Genomic DNA, 19,789 nt, shown 5'->3' with positions numbered 1-19,789 from the left:
TAAGCACTTTGTTCAGATTTCTGCTGCTCTTCAGAAATGAGAGTATTCTATAAAAAGTGTGCTTCTGACTACAAAAGCTCTAATAGGTGAAGAATTACAGATTTTGGAATACATTTTAAGAAAATATATCCTGATAGAACTGTCAACTCCCATTAATAATTTCTAATAACCATGGCATGTTACCAATCTTTAAAGATCATTATAGTGATCTCAAGCCAAATGGGTTGCTGAATGCCTAGTTCTAGGAAGAACATATGACCCCACAAAAGGGGTGCTAGGCTTTGAACTATCATGTCAGCAATGGACAATCCTGAACAGGATTCTGTATAAACGGGCCAAAGCATCCTCCCCTCAGTGTGACTGCAGGATCCCACATCAAACTGTGACTGGCTGTGAGCTGAGGGCCTATACGGGCCCAATAGCATTAGCAATAGCACTTAGACTGATATACCGCTTTACAGTGCTTTCCAGCCCTCTCTAAGCGGTTTACAGAGTAAGTCTATTGCCCCCAACAATCTGGGTCCTCATTTTACCGACCTTGGAAGGGTGAATAGAAGGCTGAGTCAATCTTGAGCCTGGTGAGATTCAATCTGCCAAATTGCAGGCAGCCAGCAATCAGCAGAAATAGCCTGCAGTACTGCATTCTAACCACTGCGCCACCACGGGTCTTATCTGATTTTTAAAAAATATAATTTGAACATAGATCTTTTTAACATTTATTTTTTATTGGGTTCCATTAACCTAGCTGAAATGCTAAGAGATATTGCTAGTCCATGTATAAAATGCCATATGAGACTAGTGCTCTCAAGTTGAATGTCACCAGAGCCTAAGGCCAAGTGCTCATGCCAAAAACAAATAGATACTTAGAGTGGACAAGGTCTGCACCAAGCTTTGTATAAGGTTCTCTCTGCATTCTCATATAGGGTCACAGTTACCAGCCTATGCCAACAAAGGGTATTTTGTGCCATAGAAGCAATTTGTAATGCAAACAATACATAGCACCTTTCCTATGAATATGCATCAGCTATGAAGTCAGATACATGCATGTTTGTTCTCCATAGACCAGCATTCACTTGCAGATAATTGGAACTACATTTTTCACTATGAAGAACCATTTCAATACTCATACTGTATTGCACGCACACCTTATTTATCACAAAGGAAAAAATAACTCTGAATTTAAGACAACCCTCCTGTCTTTAAGTCTTCATTAACAGTAACAAAAAAAGTTATAAACGGATTTTTAAAAAATTCTGTACTCTGTCCAATTTCCCTTGCTAGCTATGGTTGTCAATTTCCAAAGAAACCTACCCTGTATATTGTTTTTTGGAACAACTGTGAACATGTGATCCAGACAGATAGATGGGTGGGCAGGCAAATATGTACATGACTGGCCATTTCTCTGTCTCTGTCTCTGTCTCTCACACACACAAACACACACACAGAGACACAAAACCCTACCACCCACCTAAAAAAATGACCAAGACCAAAAATCAACTGAAATAAATTTGCATAAAATAAGGCACGTCATTTGTAAATTAATTGAGCTCCCTTAGCCAATACAAATATTGCCTCTCTTCAATATTCAATCTCTCTTTTGAACACACAAGTTCATAAACAGACAAACTATAGACACTGTGAAAGCAAACATGAACTTCTGCATTACTGTGTAGTAAGTCCCACTGCAACCTATGCAATTCTCTTGGGGATGAATGCATTCTGGCAGTGTAAATGATCAGTAAAACTGGGAAAGACATCCTTGGGGTATTGATCTGGTTTTCCTTTATTCTCCTCCTGTGTTTTTCTTGATACAGAAGATAAATATCCATAATGAAAAAGCTCCTATGCCATGTTCCAACATTACAGAAAGGGTTAAAAATCACTATGCAAACAAACTTGTGTTTTTAATTTCAGAAGGTGCCACATTACTTATAGCTGCAGAGTTGATCATGTTAAATTTTCAAAAAGGGGAACTGCAAAGGAAACAAGTACAGAACTATCTTGTTTGTATTTGGGAGCCATGTTGCCATAATCTGGTTTTAGACTCCAAAAAGCTATTTCAGCAATTTCACCTACATCTAGTGTTCAGAATGAATTTATCCCATTGTTTCATATGGTTTCTGAAACACATTTTTTGCATTTTAGGTGAAAGGAGTTATTTCTTTTTGAAGAGCTTACCAATGTTTCCTTTGCTCCTCAGAAACATACAGAAACATAGCCGTGATTATGGTTTCTGCATAAGCTTCCCACTCTTCTGCTGGATATGGTGTAAAAGTGGAGACCGGCTCTACTGCCTCCCTTGTGATATACCAGAACTAACAGCAGCTAATATTATTACTACTACTAATTGGATGTTTAGAACACCTTCTCGCCTAGCAATATCCCTCATGGCATGTTCAAATGCAGCACAATTTAATAAAAATATAATGGACATGATTGCAAATAAAAAACTTCAAGCAATAACTATACGTAAAGAAAAAAATCAATATGGAAGTCAAGGAACATTAATTTCCTGATCAATTCAGGAAACACAAGTATAAGTGACACCCAAATTCTTCCCAGGCACATTTAAACTTAATAAAACATTTAATATGTCTGGAGAGATATGCAAGCATACAGAGACAGAATCCAAATGTGTCCAGCCAGGCTAATCCAGTCTTCATTTGCTTTAAAAACTACACCATCACAAAGCCAGCCTATGCTGTAAGCAGATTACTAGGGCAGCTTTTAAACTCTCAAGACAACAAACAGCATAGCCAAATATAAAACGATCACAATTAAACATTTAAGCCAGTTATCAACATATCTATAAAGTATGGAACCATGCTATCTGTATCATACGTAAACTTGGTTTAAACATGTACAAGTACATACAAAATTAAAAATCTGATTTATTTCAAGCCTGAAATAACGCAGGGCACTATCATCATATTAATGATCCATCGGAACAAAACTTGAAGTCTCATGAAAAATATTTTTTGAGTACAAGAAGTCTTCCACTTATGACCACAGTTGGGTCCAGAATCTTAGTCACTGAGCAAATTGGATGCAAAGTGAGAAACCATGTGACCACTTCACTTAATGACCACAATCCCAGCTCTTCCAGTTGCACTCCTAAGCAATCCCATGGGTGACTAAGCCAAGCACCAGAGAGAGGGCCCAGACCTCCCAGACTGGGGTGGGTAGGGAGAGGGTGTGTTGGGGAGAATGATCATGAAGACCATCATTCTGGATGGCTCGGAACGCAGGCTAGCATTTCCAGAACTTGCTAGCGTTTCCACCTCTCTGAAGGAAGAAACAATAGCAAACAGCTGCAATCTGGGCTTCCAGAATGCTGGGGTCCACTAGTGTTTTTACCAGATTTCAGGTCCATTCCTCCAGCAGATGGGAGACATCAACTATTTATATAAATTTTAGTCTGTTTTTAACTTGCATTTATTGTATTTTTTAATTGGCTGTGAACCACCCTGAGTCCTTCGGGAGAAGGGCGGTATACAAATGCAATTATAAATAAAAAAATAAACTCCACCATCCCGTCCACTTGCCGACTTCCCTGCAGGCTTCTCCACCGACTTTCTAGGGAAGTTAGCAGAGAAGACTGCAAATGGCAAACGTATGATTGAAGGGCACCTGGCAATCAGTAGTCAATGCAAACAGGTTGCCACCCAAATGTGATCATGTGACTGGGGGGCAATATTTTATCACAGCCATAAAATGCCTTATCCAGGGCAGCCATAACTGCAAACAGCAATTAACATCCTGCCATAAATCAAAGACTATTTGCATTTATTTCAAGCTCAAAACAAAAGCTCAATTTTTAAGATATTTTATATTATCAAGACTGTTGGAATAACACTCTTCAAAACAACCAAGTTCATTTTGAGATCACGTTCTATTTATAACTTATAATACAGAAAACAGCCCTTATTAGGCTGGAATATTTTGAGGTGTTGAACCCTTGATTTTTCTCAATATAGGAATAAAACAACATACAGCGACAATCCCAAATGCTCTCATTTTTTTATATCTCATGTAAACTGGAAGCATCTGCTTCTAATTTTAAAATTAAATATATCTCAGTGACATTCCAAACTCACAGAACTATGATTAATTTAAAGCTAGAATTAGGTACTTGCACACAACTATTCTCATGCGAGACAGAACAGAAAACAAACTATAAAGTCCTAGAACCATGGATTGCAACAATATGGCTTATTACTGGCCACAGAGTACCTCCGTATAAAACGACTACCTCCATCATGGGAATGAATGATTTATAGGTTCATACATACATACATTAGGTGGAAATGTGGGTTGTCTGGTTTTAGCTTAGCATGATATTTAAACTTAGTTCAGTGAGATTTGCAAGGAATTATGGCTTACTAAACCCCATTATGGATAAAACAAAACCTAATTCAAAAGTGAAATCCCAAATTGGCTCAGAACATGGTACAAGTTTCCACTTCTGCAAATGTTGCTAGTGATTTAAATCTCAAAAAAGAAGGTGGCAAGTATTTGCATGATACTTCTAAAGAATCTAGTATGAAACATAAGCCAGTTTCCCAGATGTCCTTTAAAAAATTGTTTCCGAATTTCCCCAGAGTCACTTTGTGTGAGTTGGGTGGCTAAATAAATGTTTAATAAATGAAATAAATATTTCAGAAAGCACCATTTTTAGAGAAATTTTAGAGAAAGAGTTCCTAAATCATGTTAATTCCACAATCTACATTATATTTATACATAGCTTAAAAACAATGCAAGTCATTTATTTCAATACGATATAGATTTTATACATCCATTTTCAAGAATGACATCGTCAGAGTTCATCCCACCAGTTACTCCCCACTGATTATACACCCATACATATCATACATTCAAACCTTTAGTATCTACCTCAACTGATAGTGATTTTTTGCAAGGACTCATCTCATAAATACCTTCTATAAGAATAAAAGGAGGAGGAGGAGGAGGAGGAGGAGGAGGAGGAGGAGGAGGAGGAGGAGGAGGAGGAGGAGGAGACCACCACTAAAGGAACCATCTCTCCCCATAGATGCCTGAAACAATAATCTGGAAGTCAAATGTTTCAACCTATGAAGCGTTCTGCGGTTTAATAGACTAGTTTACATGAAGATATAGTAATCCATGAAGTCTTTTCTGTCCCTGGCAGGGATGTCCTCTCCCTCTAAGTATGTTAAATTGAAAAGTAAACCAAACAAACTACTTTGCCTATTATGGTTATTTGCTTTCCCCTCCTTAATCAACCCTAATTTCCCATCAGATGAAGGACATGCTTAAGATTTAATACATTAGTAACTTTAAAGGTGCGATAAAATTCTTTTGGCAATAACAGACTTTTAACAGCTTGATGACACTTAAATTGGGCTTACTATGGCGACTGCTAACTATAAATCTGTTTTGATGGCAAAGTAAGTATAATTACTCTCTACATGGGGCTCCCCTTGAAGAGCACCCGGAGGCTCCAACTGGTACAGAATGCGGTCGCGCGGGGGATTGAGGGAGCACCGCGTAGCTCCCATGTAACACCTCTCCTGCGCAGGCTGCACTGGTTGCCGGTGGTCTTCCGGGTGTGCTTCAAGGTGTTGGTCATCACCATTAAAGCGCTCCATGGCATTGGACCGGGATATCTACGGGACCGCCTGCTGCTGCCAGTTACCTCCCATCGTCTGGTGCGTCCAGGGAGGGCCTCCTTAGGGTGCCGTCGGCCAACCAATGTCGGCTGGCAGCCCCCAGGGGAAGAGCGTTCTCTGTGGGGCCCCGGCCCTGTGGAACGAGCTGCCGGTGGGACTCCATCTTCTCCCTGATCTTTGGACCTTTAAGCGCGAGCTCAAGACCTTCTTTTTTCACCAAGCAGGGCTGGCCTGATTGATTTTAAATATTGTGGGTTTTTAGTGGGCTTTTAACAGGGGTTTTTATCTTTCTGTAATTTTCTTATTTAACTATTTTCAACATACGGTGTTTAAATTAGATTTTTAAATTTGGTACTGTATTTTAAAAAAATTTCTGGATTATTGTTGTTTTATCTGCTGTACACCGCCCTGAGTCTTCGGAGAAGGGCGGTATAAAAATGTAATAAATAAATAAATAAATAAATAAATAAATAAATAAATAAATAAATAAATAAATAAATAAATAAAATGTATGTGCATTTAGGGCGAGTGACGCAACAATGCATCCAATCAACAACTCCAGGAATCCCCAGCCTTTATAGGCTGGTGGGCACATCTGGAATTTCCAAACCATCTTATTTTATGTATTTATTTAATTTTGATAGCTGCCCATTTCAGAAAATGACTCTGGGAGGCAAGGAACGTATAGGAACTTGCATAAAATGGTTGATGTAAGCGATCACTGCCAACCACAAAACTCCCATTTAGCCAAAGGCAAGCTATTGAAGTTGCTCCTCACCAAGGTCTACAGCTTCTCTCCTTCTCCAGCTACTGTGTTTCTGGGCAGGTGGGCACGCTCCCAAACAAAACTCTAGACAGCAGCCGCTTATCATTTTTATATTTTATATATGGGAGCTGTTACAGGCCCAGAGGAATTCTTGGAGACTGAGATTATAAATTAAGCTTAGGTTTTGCTTTGCAGTATACTAGTTTCCATTTTTTGTTTTTGTTTTTTTAATTAAAAGAATCTTAAAATCAGGTGTGGCAGAGAGCTTGGCAAATACCCAAGGGTATCACCAGGGACGTTTGCAGCCAAAAGCATTAAACAGGAATGTAATGAATGAAATACAAGTTAAATGTGAGGAATAGAATGCTTACAATATTCTATATATTCTTATATTCTATAAGAACCAGATTGAAGCTCACATTCAACCACAGAAGCTCTCTGGTGGACCTTAGGATTCAGCCTCTCAGCATAATCTCCCTCACAGGGTGCTTGCAGTACAGGCACAAAATCAAGAGCATGTATTTTGTGTGCAATTTGTAGGGCATGTTATAAGCTAAAGCGCCTTCACTTTTTAAAAACAACAATTTAAGAGAAACAAAACACTGTTGAGTTTTGGCAGATTTGTCAATCTCACGAGGCAGATCGGATCTGACTCCACAGAAAAACTAGAACAGCAGCTCCCCAATCTTTCCGGCTTAACAGACCACAGGGGTGAGTGGGGAGTGGCAGGCACCTGTGTGAATGTGCGCACCTCCCTTTGCACAGGGGCACACAGAAATTGAGCTTTGTACGCAAGCACCCACTGCCTGGTTCCCAATAGGCTGCAGCCTGGTAGTGGGCTACGGCCTGGGAGTTGGGACCCATTCAAGAATATACTGTATTGAGATAGGCTACAGTAGCATAATTTTGCATTCTGATGTTTACTTTCTGTCCCTCTTACACCTCACTGAGTCAGGAAGGAACCAACCAGAGCTGCTTCCTAACACTAACTCCTCAATTCTGCCCTTCTGGTTTCTGTAAGGGGCTTTTGAATATTCCCTTCAAGGCCATTTCCATTCCAAATTTATTACAAATCAGAGTTTTAAACAAAACACTTTAGAATAAAAATTAAAATTAAAAATACAAAACAGGACAAGAATGTTGCAATTGACAGCAGATTGATGGGTAATCAGTGTGCTAATTTTACAGGCCATATAACAGAATTTGGTACATCCAAGCAAACTAAATCATAATCATCTCATACTAGTAACCACACATAAAAATGACCAGAATAGCTGAGGTGTTATCAAGAAAGGAGATGTAAGGCTGTCCCTAGGATATTTACAGGAGTCTCCAAACTTGGGAACTTTAAGACTTGTGAACTTCAACTCCCAGAAATCCCCAGCCAGTTGTTAAAAAAATCTCATTGGTTGTTAAGCGAATGGAGTGCCAAATAAGGAGGATGGGGCGCCTCAGGGGAAGCCTGGCACAGGTCTCATACAAGTGTCTCTCCACTCAGGAGCTGAAAATCATCCCTGCCAAAATCCACGCAGAGTTTTAGCCCCTAAGTGGAGAGATGAAAGCAGCCGGTACCAGGCCTCTCTATCCACTAAGGCATACCAGGCCCCTTACCTCATGACACTAGCTCTCAACTCAAGAATGAAAACCTCTGCTTGGACTTCAACTTCCTCTTGTTTCTGGAGGCTGGCTGAAAAAGTGAAGACTGGTCATTGAGTTACTTTTTCTTTTTCTTTTTTTATGTAAAAGTTTTACAACAAACAAATTTTTTTAAAAAAATTTCCCCCCTTCACCCTCCCCCCCTCCCAGACTTCCCAGAGCAAAATACAGGGTATAATCTAACAAACATACGCTAAAATACTACAAAAACCATAACCCATAATCCCTTCTCCCCCATTGATCCTTTAACTCCCCTTTCCCCTTTTAAGCAAATACACAAATACAATACATTCCCTACCATCACTCATAAGCTATTTGATACTTTTTAGTCTGATACTTATTTTGAATATAATCAATCCATTTTCTCCATTCTACTATATATCGTTCTTGTGAGTAGTCTTTCAAATACACAGAAATTTCTGCTAAGTTTGAAACTTTAAGTGTCCATTCTTCAATTGTAGGTCTTCTTTCTTCCAATATTGCTTCGAGTTACTTTTTCATCACCTTAACTGCAAATGATCGCTAAACAAGATAGTCATTGAATGAAACCTGTGTTTGCTCTAACTGCAATGGATGTCCTCCTAGAAAAACTGAGATTTCTGAGATTTACACAGGTAGTCCTTAAGTTATGATCAGTGGCCTAGCAACCATTAAAAATTGTGACTGACTTACCTGAAGGATACTTACAATCTGGATTCTAATAGTTGCCCTCCCTCCAGTCATGTTCTTGATCGGGATGCCTTATGCACAGTCACTCATGCGCTCGTTACCTCTCGCTTGGATTACTGTAATGCTCTCTACATGGGGCTCCCCTTAAAGTGCGCTCGGAGGCTTCAGTTAGTCCAGAATGCAGCTGCGCGGGTTTTAGAGGGAGCTACCCGTAGCTCCCATGTAACACCGCTCCTGCGCAGACTGCGCTGGCTGCCTGTGGCCTTCCGGGTGCACTTTAAGGTGTTGGTTATGATCTTTAAATCGCTCCATGGCTTAGGACCTGGGTACTTACGGGACCGCCTGCTGTTACCACACGCCTCCCACCGACCCGTACGCTCCCATAGAGAGGGACTTCTCAGGGTGCCGTCCGCCAAACAATGTCGGCTGGCGGCCCCCAGGGGAAGGGCCTTCTCTGTGGGGGCTCCCACACTCTGGAACGAGCTTCCCCCGGGTTTACGCCAAATACCTGACCTTCGGACATTTCGTCGCGAACTCAAGACTCATCTTTTTATCCGCGCAGGGCTGGCTTAAATTGGGATTTTAATGTTAAATTTATTAATTTTAAACGGGGTTTTTTAGTATGGTAAATTTTAATCACTGGGCTAATTTAAATAAGTTTTTTAAATCGTATTTTAAACTTGTATATTGTATTGTCAGTTTTATTATGCCTGTACACCGCCCTGAGTCCTTCGGGAGAAGGGCGGTATAAAAATCAAATAAAATAAATAAATAAAATAAAAATGTTCTGCACTTTAAGCCTTGACTACCAGGCCACAGATTAGGGCCTTTTGCAGCAACCCACAGTCACATCACAGTGTTTTATGACGTTGAAAACGGGATTTACTTCTGGTTTATGGTGAAACTGCCCATAGTGAATCACAGGTTCACTTAACAACTGTGGTGGTTGTTCTTCAACCATGGTGTTCGCTTAATGACTGCCACAATCATCGTTATGACCAAAAAAGGTTATTATGACTCTCATGCATTTGACCATGATGGGCATACTTCATTACAGCCATAACTCAAGGACTACCTGTAAAACCACCTCAGTCTGTCCTCAATGTTCATTTATTTATTTATCAAACATGTATAGCCACTCGTCTCACCAAAACTGACTCTGAGCGGCATACAACAACCAACAGATATAAAAATATAAAGATCTCCATTATAATACACGCACACACCCAAATCCTAAGTGGAGAGAGGATCAGAATGGCCTCTTCAACAACAGAGCCATGTAAGCATCTCTCTGGTTCCCTGGGAACTCCCGGCATGACAATATAATCAGATCTTGAGGGATTTCCGAAATGGCAAAACTGATGGAACTAATTTCATTTTGGGGGGGAAGCATGTTCCAGGAGGCACCCATCAAACTGGGACCCACCAAGTGTAGGCAGAGCCTTCTCTACTAGATCTAATAGGATGAATTGATATGACCAAGGATGGGCTATGGAAAAAACTCATCAATACCTATGAGTTTTTTCAGCCATCATGCCATGATGTACGTTCATGCACCCATTTCAACTTAAGTCAATGCTGCCTCCCAACTTAATATACTTGGAATGCAAGATGGAACATAAGCCTTAGTAGTAAAAGAAATGTAAGGTTCCAACTAGGCACTGAACAGTAGCTACACATGAGCCTTATCTATAATAATGTGCCAATAAAAGTTCCAAGGAAAACTTCCATATTTTAAGTCTGGCATTACCTCAAGGCTGAGTTGCTGTATGTCAATAAGTGTCCAGAAATATTGATTCCACTAGTCTGTCTGAATGGAGATATCCTCTGTCCAAAGGAATTGGTTTACAGTTTGGGAGCCCTCTTGGGAGTCATGTTAAAGGAGACTTTTGCCCAGGTTCCTCAGATGTGTCAGCAGTGACCCAACCTGCTTCTACCACTATCCAGCTAATTATTTAATATAGACTGCATAAGGCACCCCAGCATAGGACCAATGGGGGGGAGGGGCTGGGTAGTCACTTGGGAATTGAGATTTCTGACCTGTGGGGGCCACAACAGAATGGGCCTGCTGTCTGGTACTTCTCTACCAAACTCTGTTGGAAGGGTGAGTCACTGTGGGCCTTCTGAAGTTTCCATCCTGGCAAGGAGGTGCTGAATCTATCCTGGTGCTTTATGGTCTGTAGTAATAATGACGCTTTGACTTGGGCCCCCAAGTGCTACTGATGGCCAGTGCAGTGATTTTAGAAAAGAGTTCACCTTGCTTAAATTAACTCTGCCGTGATCCCAGTGCTACCTTTTGGATCAGAGGCCATCATTCCATTGAAACATTCGGGGGAGGTGTTCTAGTTTTTATAAAATGTTTTGTATTCTTTCATATCTGTACTCTGTTAATAATTTGCCCAGAATCCCGAATGTAAGTAAATAAATGTTTCATTTACAAGTACAGCCAGTTTTTGACTGACATTCATTTAGTGATTTTTATAAGTTACAACAGCACTGAAAAAAGTGACATGACATTTTTTCATTTATGACCATTGAAATATCCCCATGGTCATGTGATCAAAATTCAGAAGTTTGACAACTGACTCATATTTATGGACAGTTGCAGTGTCCTGGGGTCATGTGATCCCTTTTTGTGATCTCAATGGGAAAGCCAGGTTCACTTTAGTAACTGCGCTACTAACTTAACAACTGCAGTGATTCAGTAAACAACTGTGGTAAGAAAGGTCATAAAATGGGGCAAACCTCACTTAACTGTCTTGCTTAGCAACAGAAATTCTGGGCTCCAATTTGATCGTAAGTCAAGGACTTACCCGTATTGCAGCTTAATACTGAGAGAAAGTTGATGACATTCAGCTGCTGATGTTTGAATCTGCTTCTGTGGTCATTTTCAGTCGCATAATAATTTTGACACAATTGTAAAACAATGTACAAAAATGCAATGTTTCAACAATGGAATGTCCAAATTTAGCAAACCCAAACAAAGTCTATTAAGTATAGATGATTTCTATAAGAGCTACAGGTTTTCAGCAATCTAGAATCAAAATGACAAAGTCCCCATTTTCTGATTTGGAAGTCAGTGTTGTTCTAATGTGGATACAGTAAAAAAAAAAAAAAAAAGTAACAAAATTTCTACAAGGAAATGAGAGTAACTCAAAATCTGAACCTGAACACCGCAATATATGTCCACAGATGCCAAATGCAATTTTTAATTAAAAGAGCAATTTGAAACACATTTTCTCTATCCAAAATACCACATTAGTCCTACACTATAGCTTGGGAATTCTCACCTCTTGGATCAATTACATCACTATAAAATTCAGATTGCAGTCCTAAGCACACTGACACAAAAATTGAAGAGATTACTAAATCATGTCAACTTCATCTAATTTAGCATTCTAGATCACACAGTGGTCAATCTGGTATTTAAGATCAGTTGGTCATGATTTTTGGAAACAGAACATAAAATAAATTCAATAATAATTGATTCTCTGTGACTTGATCCAACCCCCTAAACAGGCCACAAGCTATCACATCAGAATACAAGGGCTTCTGTACTTTTAATCATGGATTATGTAAACAGATCCCCCCTTTAAATATTGAATTTCCCTATATTTAATTTTAATAGATAAACATATGCTTTAATATTGCGAGGGGGAAAAACGTATGCTCACTTCTTCCATAATTTTATCTTTATCACATCTTAGGTTCACTCCTAGGCCACTGACTTTCTTCACTGGGAAGGTGTTCCAGCCCCTTAATCATTTTGGATGCCTTTGTTGTGTCTTTTCCTATTATACAATATCCCATTTTTCAGGTATTATGGCGACCAGGGCTGCACATAATTTCCAAGTGTGGTCCAATCACATTATAATGGCTAGTTAATTTTTGGTTCCTTCAAGAATTTACTGGTTGGAACTTAACTTTTTCACAGTACCCATAATACTCTGGCTAATAATGACTATGTCTGTCTACAAGAAACTCTTCCTTGTCACTCATCACCAGTTTGGATCCCATCATTGTACACATGTGAAATTTTTGAGGAAAAAAATGTGCCAGATGCTTTTTGCAATTGCGAACCGCATCTTTCATTATTCATCCACTTTAGAGAGATCCTTTTGAAGTTCCCACGGTCTTCTTTTGATTTTACAACCGATATCATTGGCAAACTGGCCAATTCTCTACTCAATTCTAAATCCAAATAAATTAAAAGCATTGGAATATTGTGTCCATTTTGAACATCTATGGCAGGACCTGCTCTTTTATTGTATGGTTTTAAGATTTTATAAGAGCTTTGGATACGGGAGACCAACAAAAGCTTTTTGAAATATCAAATATACAATCTATTGACTATAACCAGTCTACATGCTTGCTGACCTCTTTGTAGAAGCCATGTTGGTTCTTTAGAGCAAGCTTGTTCTTCTGTATGTATATTTAATTACTGCCTCTTCAATAATGCTTTTTATCATTTACTTAGAAAGGATATTATGCCAGTCAATCCTGCCTCCTCCCTACATCCTTTTAAAACCTGGAGTTAATGATTTTCTAGTTTTCAGGAAAAAAATGTCAACTTTAAACAGAAATATTTCTGAAAGAATAATTCTTTAAGAACTTCCAAGTGAATATTGTTGTGACTCAAGAATTTTTTTAAACTTTATCAATTGAGAGCCGATTTGGGGTAGTTGTGAAAGCATCAGGTAGGAAACTAGGAGTCCATGATTCCTAGTGCTGCCTTGGACACAAAGTCGCCTGGGTGACCTTGGGCATTTTCTCTCAGCCCTAGGAAGGAGGCAATGGCAAATCACTTCTGAAAAAAATTTACCAAGAAAACCACAGGGACTTGCCCAGGCAGTCTCCAAGAATCAAGACACAATTGAATAGAAAAAGAAATGAGGGAACCTTGGTTGTTTCCTTCAATCACCTGATGATGTTAGCTAGTTGGTAATGAAACATCTGCAAGAAAAGAAGTTCTGACTGCCCCAGGACCCCTTGTTTCAACCCTGAGCTACAAATATTCTCCTTTGTTGAATAACGAATGTCATTAGTTATCATGGGAGTCAGGACTGAAACCTCAATTAGGATGTTAGCAATAGGTCATTTTAATTGGCATGTAATGGCCAAAACATAACATTTCAAGTCAAATATTTTTCTAAGTATTTAGTTATTCAATCTAACCACAATTCACTCTAACAATTATACTCAGGCCAATGGTATCATTGCCTCACAAGCATCCAGCTTTGGAATTAAGCCTACATTAGACTAATTTTCAGCCATGTGACATCAGTTTAATTTATTTACTTTTATCCCTTTATTTTTATCAATAACTAAGGCAACAAACATACCTAACAATCTTTCCTCTGCCTATTTTCCCCACAACATCCCTGTGAGGCGAGTTGGGCTTAGAGAACAACTGGCCCCAAGTCACTAAATTAGCTTTCAGGCAACTCCCAATCTCCAGGTAGTGCCTTAACCACTAGACCAAAATGGCTCTAACCAAATAACTGATCCTAACCTTACAAAAAGATCACCAAAGGAATATGAAAGAGCACCACTTAACACAAGTTTTTCCATTTACTGCTTTGTGTGAGAACCTTATGTATAAATACCAAATTCCCAACTTAAAAACATGATGTAATATTATGTGCATTCACTTACAAATGAAGCCCGCTCGATCTTAGCTAAACAATATACCATCATTTACAAAGTCCAATACTTGGGTTTACAGGATCCAATAATGAAAATATATACCTACTGTTTTTATCAGTTGTACCGTTTATCCAAATTTGATCTTTTAACAGGAATATTCTAAATATTCTTTTGTTTTTTGTTGGATTATAGTAGTCTGTAAGATTAGTAAATAAATAATAAAATTAAGCTACATTATGGCTTAGTGTGGAGTTCACCCTAAGAAGGCATTAACAGAAAGGACAGTGCTGCCTCTTCTCATAACTACAGATCTCAGAGAGAACAGCCATTGTGAGACACGTGCAAAGCTGCAGCCCCCGTTATTCCCCAGGCATCACACAAGCAAAGCAAGGTTGCCCCCACAACTAGACAAGTGGCTAGGAGCCCCCATCAGCATGGCAATAGGGAAGCCATTAATCCCTTTCCTCTCGGAAAATGGCCTTCGGCTACCACTCGCTTTTGGGTTCTCCACCCAAACAAACCTGTTCCTGGCAGGAGGCACCGCGGAGACTGCCATAAAAGGCGCGCCGAGCCGTTGCCCCGACAGCAGAGCGATGGAGCCAGGCAGCAGCCCGGTGCGATGTGCGTGCAGGTGGGATGCTCGGCTGCTCCTAAGCCCGGACGGAGGAGACGGTGGCAGCATCCCGGACTTTTCTCAGATGCCCGCCCAGCGGGGTTCCCAAGCCGGTCTGGCAACACGGCACCACACACACACACACACACAGGCGCGCGCGAGGCCTCCTCCTCCTCCCCCCCCCGACTGAGCGCCCCCAAATCGCCCACTTTCTAGGCCAACAACAGGCCCCGATTCGGCCCCGAGGCTCGATCTGGGCGGAGGGGAGAGGGAAGCGCTCGTGGCCAAGGACCCCCCCCCCACCGTTGCCCAGCCAGGTGGGCCCTCCAGGTGCGCTCCAGGCCCAGGCGAGCGCCGGGGGGGGGAGGGGGGGTCGCTCGGCCCCTTTTTTTCCTCAGGGGGACAAAAGCTGCCAAGGCCGGAGGCACCCGGGCCGCCCACCCCCCCCCCAACCGGAGCGCGGCGCCTCGGCAGATCCGGGCGGCCCGAGAACGGGCGGGCGGGATCCGGGGCTCGGCCACCGGCGGGGAGGCCGGGGGGGGGGCGGCGGCGGCGCTCACCAGGAGTAGGTCTGCTCCGCCATGGCGCCGGCCCTTCTCCTCCTCCTCCTCGTCGTCGTCGTCCTCCTCCTCCTCCTCCGGCTCCTCCGGCTCCTCCTCGGCTCCCTCCGCGTCTCGCGCTCAGCGGCGGCCCGGCTGCGACTCCCGGCCCATCCTGGCGGCGATGGCGGCGGCGACGGCGGGGGCTGGGAAGGCGGTCCCCGCCCAAGCGGAGGCGGCAAAGCCTCAGCGGTGGCCGCGCCGCACAGACCCAGCTGCGCTCCAGCGCCGGCGGGCGCGCCTCATAACCGAGCGGGAGGGCAGCGGCGGCGGGAGCGGAGCGGGCCGGGCGAGCTCCGGAGGGGAGGCCGCTCGCTCGCTCGTTCTCGCGCGGAGGGGGCGGGGCTCGGCGGGCGCGGGGCGGGGCAGAGGCGCGTCGCCCGCCCGCCCGCTCACGCACGCACGCACGCACCCAGCGCCAGCCGGCGGCGCGTCACGTGGCCCAAACAGGCTCACGTGCCTCGACGCAGCGCCTCGGGAAAGCCAGTGGCGCCTGGCGGAGAAAGGGAGGAACGAGGAGGCCCCGCCCACCCAGCTGCGCCTGCGCCCCGTGAGGAGCCGGTTTGGCGCCTACTGCGCTTGCGTGGATTTTTCCAGGCCTTCCCGAGGGGGATCGTGGGGAAGCCGAGTCGGGCCCGTAACCGGGCCGCCGATTGGGCTGGCCAGCGCGGGAAACGCAGGGGTTCCGATATCTCTCGCTTTCCGGACAGAAGGATCCCTCTGGAATCGTCCTTCCTATGTCCAAACAAAGCCGAGCCGTGTTCCTCATCCTGCTGGCTGGGGAATTCTGGGAATTGAAGTCCAGTCCCCTCTGAGGAGAAATGCCGAATGGGGGTTGAAAGGGGTTTTGGCTGTTTGGAGACAGGCCGGAGAGCTGAGGAAAATACCCCGCCAGCCCCCTACAACTCTCCCATTGACTGGCATGTTTTCCTCCCGTTCAGGCCCTGCAGTTTTCTTGGCAAGGTTTTTCAGAAGTGCTTTGCTATTACCTCCTTCCGAGGGCGGAGAGTGAGCAACTGGCTCAAGGTCTCCCAGCTGGGCTTAAGGGAGGACTAGAACTCGCAGCCTCCCAGTCTTTAGCCTGATGATGTCTTAAGCTGGCTCCCATTTACTGGATTGAGTCCAGCAAAATGTTGCTTGGCCTAAGGGGCAGTCGATGTGGAGAGCCCATTTGGTGCAATGGTTAAGGCACCAGACTAGAAACTGGGGGACGGCGAGTTCTAGTCCTCCCTTAGGCACAAAGCCAGCTGGGAGACTGGGCCATTCACTCCCTTAGCCCTGGGAAGTAGGCAATGGCTCACAGCACTTTTGAAAAATGTTTTCTTGATTAAACGTTTTTAACCATTGATAAGCCATTTATAACATCGCTGAGAGTTGGACAGTATATACATTTATAAAATTATTATCCTAACATCAGTTGCTGTGCATCAGGCTGGAAAAAAGTGTCAAAGGGCATGCCACAGGAGTCTGTTGTAGGTCTTCAATTTAATAAATTAATGCCTTGGATGAGTTAGGAAATATGATTTATCTGGTTTGCAGATGAACCAGATACTTTCTTTTGAAGTCATATTTGATTCATTAAAAGACAGTATCTAGTTTAAGCTACAAGTACCGGTACTCTTTATTTGGTCAAGAATCAGCCACAAAGTAGAGACATAGAAAATAAGTTTAAGATTCAGAGGATCTTGGGATGCTGGAACAATAAATGGAAACCAGCAGGATGAATTCCAATAAGAGCAAATGCAAAATCCTGCATTTGCATAGAAAAAAGATAAAGGCATGGATATAGCATGACTTATGGTCAGCTGTACATATCAAAGGGAATGTGAGTCAAAAATTTGATCCCAGGGAATAAATACAATCCCAGGCTGCATCAACTGGTATTGATGATACCTTCCAATCCATACAGGGGTTTAAAACCCAGTATATTAATCCCTGCTATTTCAGCCTGTTGGATAACAACAGCAACAGCGCAGACCTGTGCATGGTGCATCACACAAAAAGCATGTCAGTCAGGAATTCTGCCCGTGGAATTCTGCCACAAGGACAGGCCCAGTCTGAGTGGTATCTAATCGAGGGATACAATCCAGTTTGGGGTTATATTTATTTCCTGGGGTCACACTTTTGATTCACCTTTCCTTCGACATGTACAACTGACCACAAGGTTCCATACTATGTACAAACCTTTATTTCAAGCTTCAAGTTCAAGCTAGACATCAGGCAGTACTTCCTGAAGGATCAAGCTGGAAGCCAATGGAAGCCTCTCCACACAAAGTGGCGAAATCTACTTTGCCGGGGTCTTCGAGCAGAGGTTGCTGGTCTTGAGACCTGGCTGCTTTGCAAAACTTTGGGGTTTTTTCATTTGTTTGCATGGTTAGCCCCCAAAAGTCATGTTTGTAAGATTAGTGCCCATATAAATGACTTAAATAAATTTGCCAAATATTTCAAAGAATCCTAGACCAGCATCTTCCAACTGCACAATTCACCCTTAAGCTCCCCAATGCATAAACACAGCTTTGCTTATGTTGTTGCTGTTTGTGAGGAGATCGGAACAATTAACCAGGCTTGCCTTCAAAAGTTGGCTGTCCAGTCTCTTCTTCAACTTGTCTGAAACGGTCTAGGGCCGTGATGGCAAAACTATGGCACGGGTGCCGGAAGTGGCACGCAGAGCCATGTCTCCGGGCACGCGAGCCATTACCTGTTGCTCTTCTGGGTTCCGGCGGGCCAGCCAGTTGGTCTTCATGCGTGCTGGAGTGCCGGAAACAGGAAGAGCAGTCACCCAGTGCACATGTACATGCCAGGAAGATGATCTTCCGGTTTCCAGCTTGCATCAGCTGCACTTCCAGTTTCCAGCACGCACACACACGCTCCCGTTTTGGTACTTGGTGCCGAAAAGATTTGCCAACACTGGTCTAGGGTCTCCTGCTTGAGCCAGGGGGTTGGACTAGAAGACCTCAAAGATCCCTTCCAACTATGTTATTGTATCTTTTTTGTTCTAAATCAATTCCTTTCCAAGTCCTAGCCAGGTTTTGTTTGCCTTCTTAAATCCCAATAAGCTTGGAGCAAGTCAAATCTTGAGGCTATTTCAGAGTATGGGGCCAATGATAAATACAAGACTTAACACATTGTAGCTCACATTCTTTAAAAGAAGGACCCTGGATGAAGTCCCTTCTGCAATCTAATAGCACAAACCCACTTTAAAGGTGACAACCAAATTCATTTTGAATTTTTCCCAGAGGCGAACAGGTAAGCATTGCAACTTTCAAAGCAGTTGTGTTCCATGGACAAATCAAGGCGCAGCTTCCAAGTGATCTTCTGTTGGGTCCAAAGCCAAGAATGATGATTCAGTGGTGATTGTTCCAAGCTGAGTTCTTTATTATTTTGTGTCTATAGATAAAATCTTGCCCAATTGAATTCTATTATCTGTATCTACCACATATTCTGGGACGAGTATGTAAGTAAGTATCTGTCAAATTTTTAATAGAATATTTTCTTCTGTCTTATAACACAAGATATATTATTATTATTATTATTATTATTATTATTACTATTATTATTATTATTATTATTATTATTATTATTATTATTATTATTAGATTTTTATACCGCCCTTCTCCCGAAGGACTCAGGGCGGTTCACAGCCATAATAAAAATAGAACAATATACAATTAAAACAACAATTAAAAAACTTATTATATATAGGCTGAGATATAAAACAATATCTTATTAAAATTAAACTCTAAAAATATAAAATTATAAAATTTAAAAATCACGAAGCCAGTCCCGCACGGATAAATAAATAGGTCTTGAGCTCACGGCGGAAGGTCCGAAGGTCAGGCAGTTGGCGTAATCCAGGGGGAAACTCGTTCCAGAGTGTGGGAGCCCCCACAGAGAAGGACCATCCCCTGGGGGCCGCCAGCCGTCATTGCTTGGCAGACGGCACCCTGAGAAGCCCCTCTCTGTGTGAGCGTACGGGACAGTGGGAGGTATTTGGTAGCAGAAGGTGGTCCCGTAAGTACCCTGGCCCTAAGCCATGGAGCGCTTTAAAGGTAGTGACCAACACCTTGAAGTGCAACCGGAAGACCACAGGTAGCCAGTGCAGTTTGCGCAGGAGTGGTGTTACGTGGGAGCCACGTGTGGCTCCCTCTCACCCGCGCAGCCGCATTCTGAACTAACTGCAGCCTCCGGGTGC

At 42.6% G+C, this 19,789-nt stretch overlaps 1 protein-coding gene across 1 annotated transcript in view; it reads right to left on the bottom strand.

The window, feature by feature from the left end:
* Positions 1 to 15,692, bottom strand: part of SPPL3 (signal peptide peptidase like 3) — a 101,943-nt gene extending 86,251 nt beyond the window's left edge. The window contains exon 1 of the mRNA XM_058158691.1: positions 15,559 to 15,692. Coding sequence (XP_058014674.1) covers positions 15,559 to 15,581 — 23 coding nt within the window. The 5' untranslated portion in view covers positions 15,582 to 15,692. The remainder of the gene's footprint in view (positions 1 to 15,558) is intronic.
* Positions 15,693 to 19,789: the final 4,097 nt, after the last annotated feature.

The sequence above is a fragment of the Ahaetulla prasina genome, chromosome 15 (genome assembly GCF_028640845.1).
Source record: "Ahaetulla prasina isolate Xishuangbanna chromosome 15, ASM2864084v1, whole genome shotgun sequence".
NCBI lineage: Eukaryota > Metazoa > Chordata > Lepidosauria > Squamata > Colubridae > Ahaetulla > Ahaetulla prasina.
This window is presented reverse-complemented; position numbering and strand designations above follow the sequence as displayed.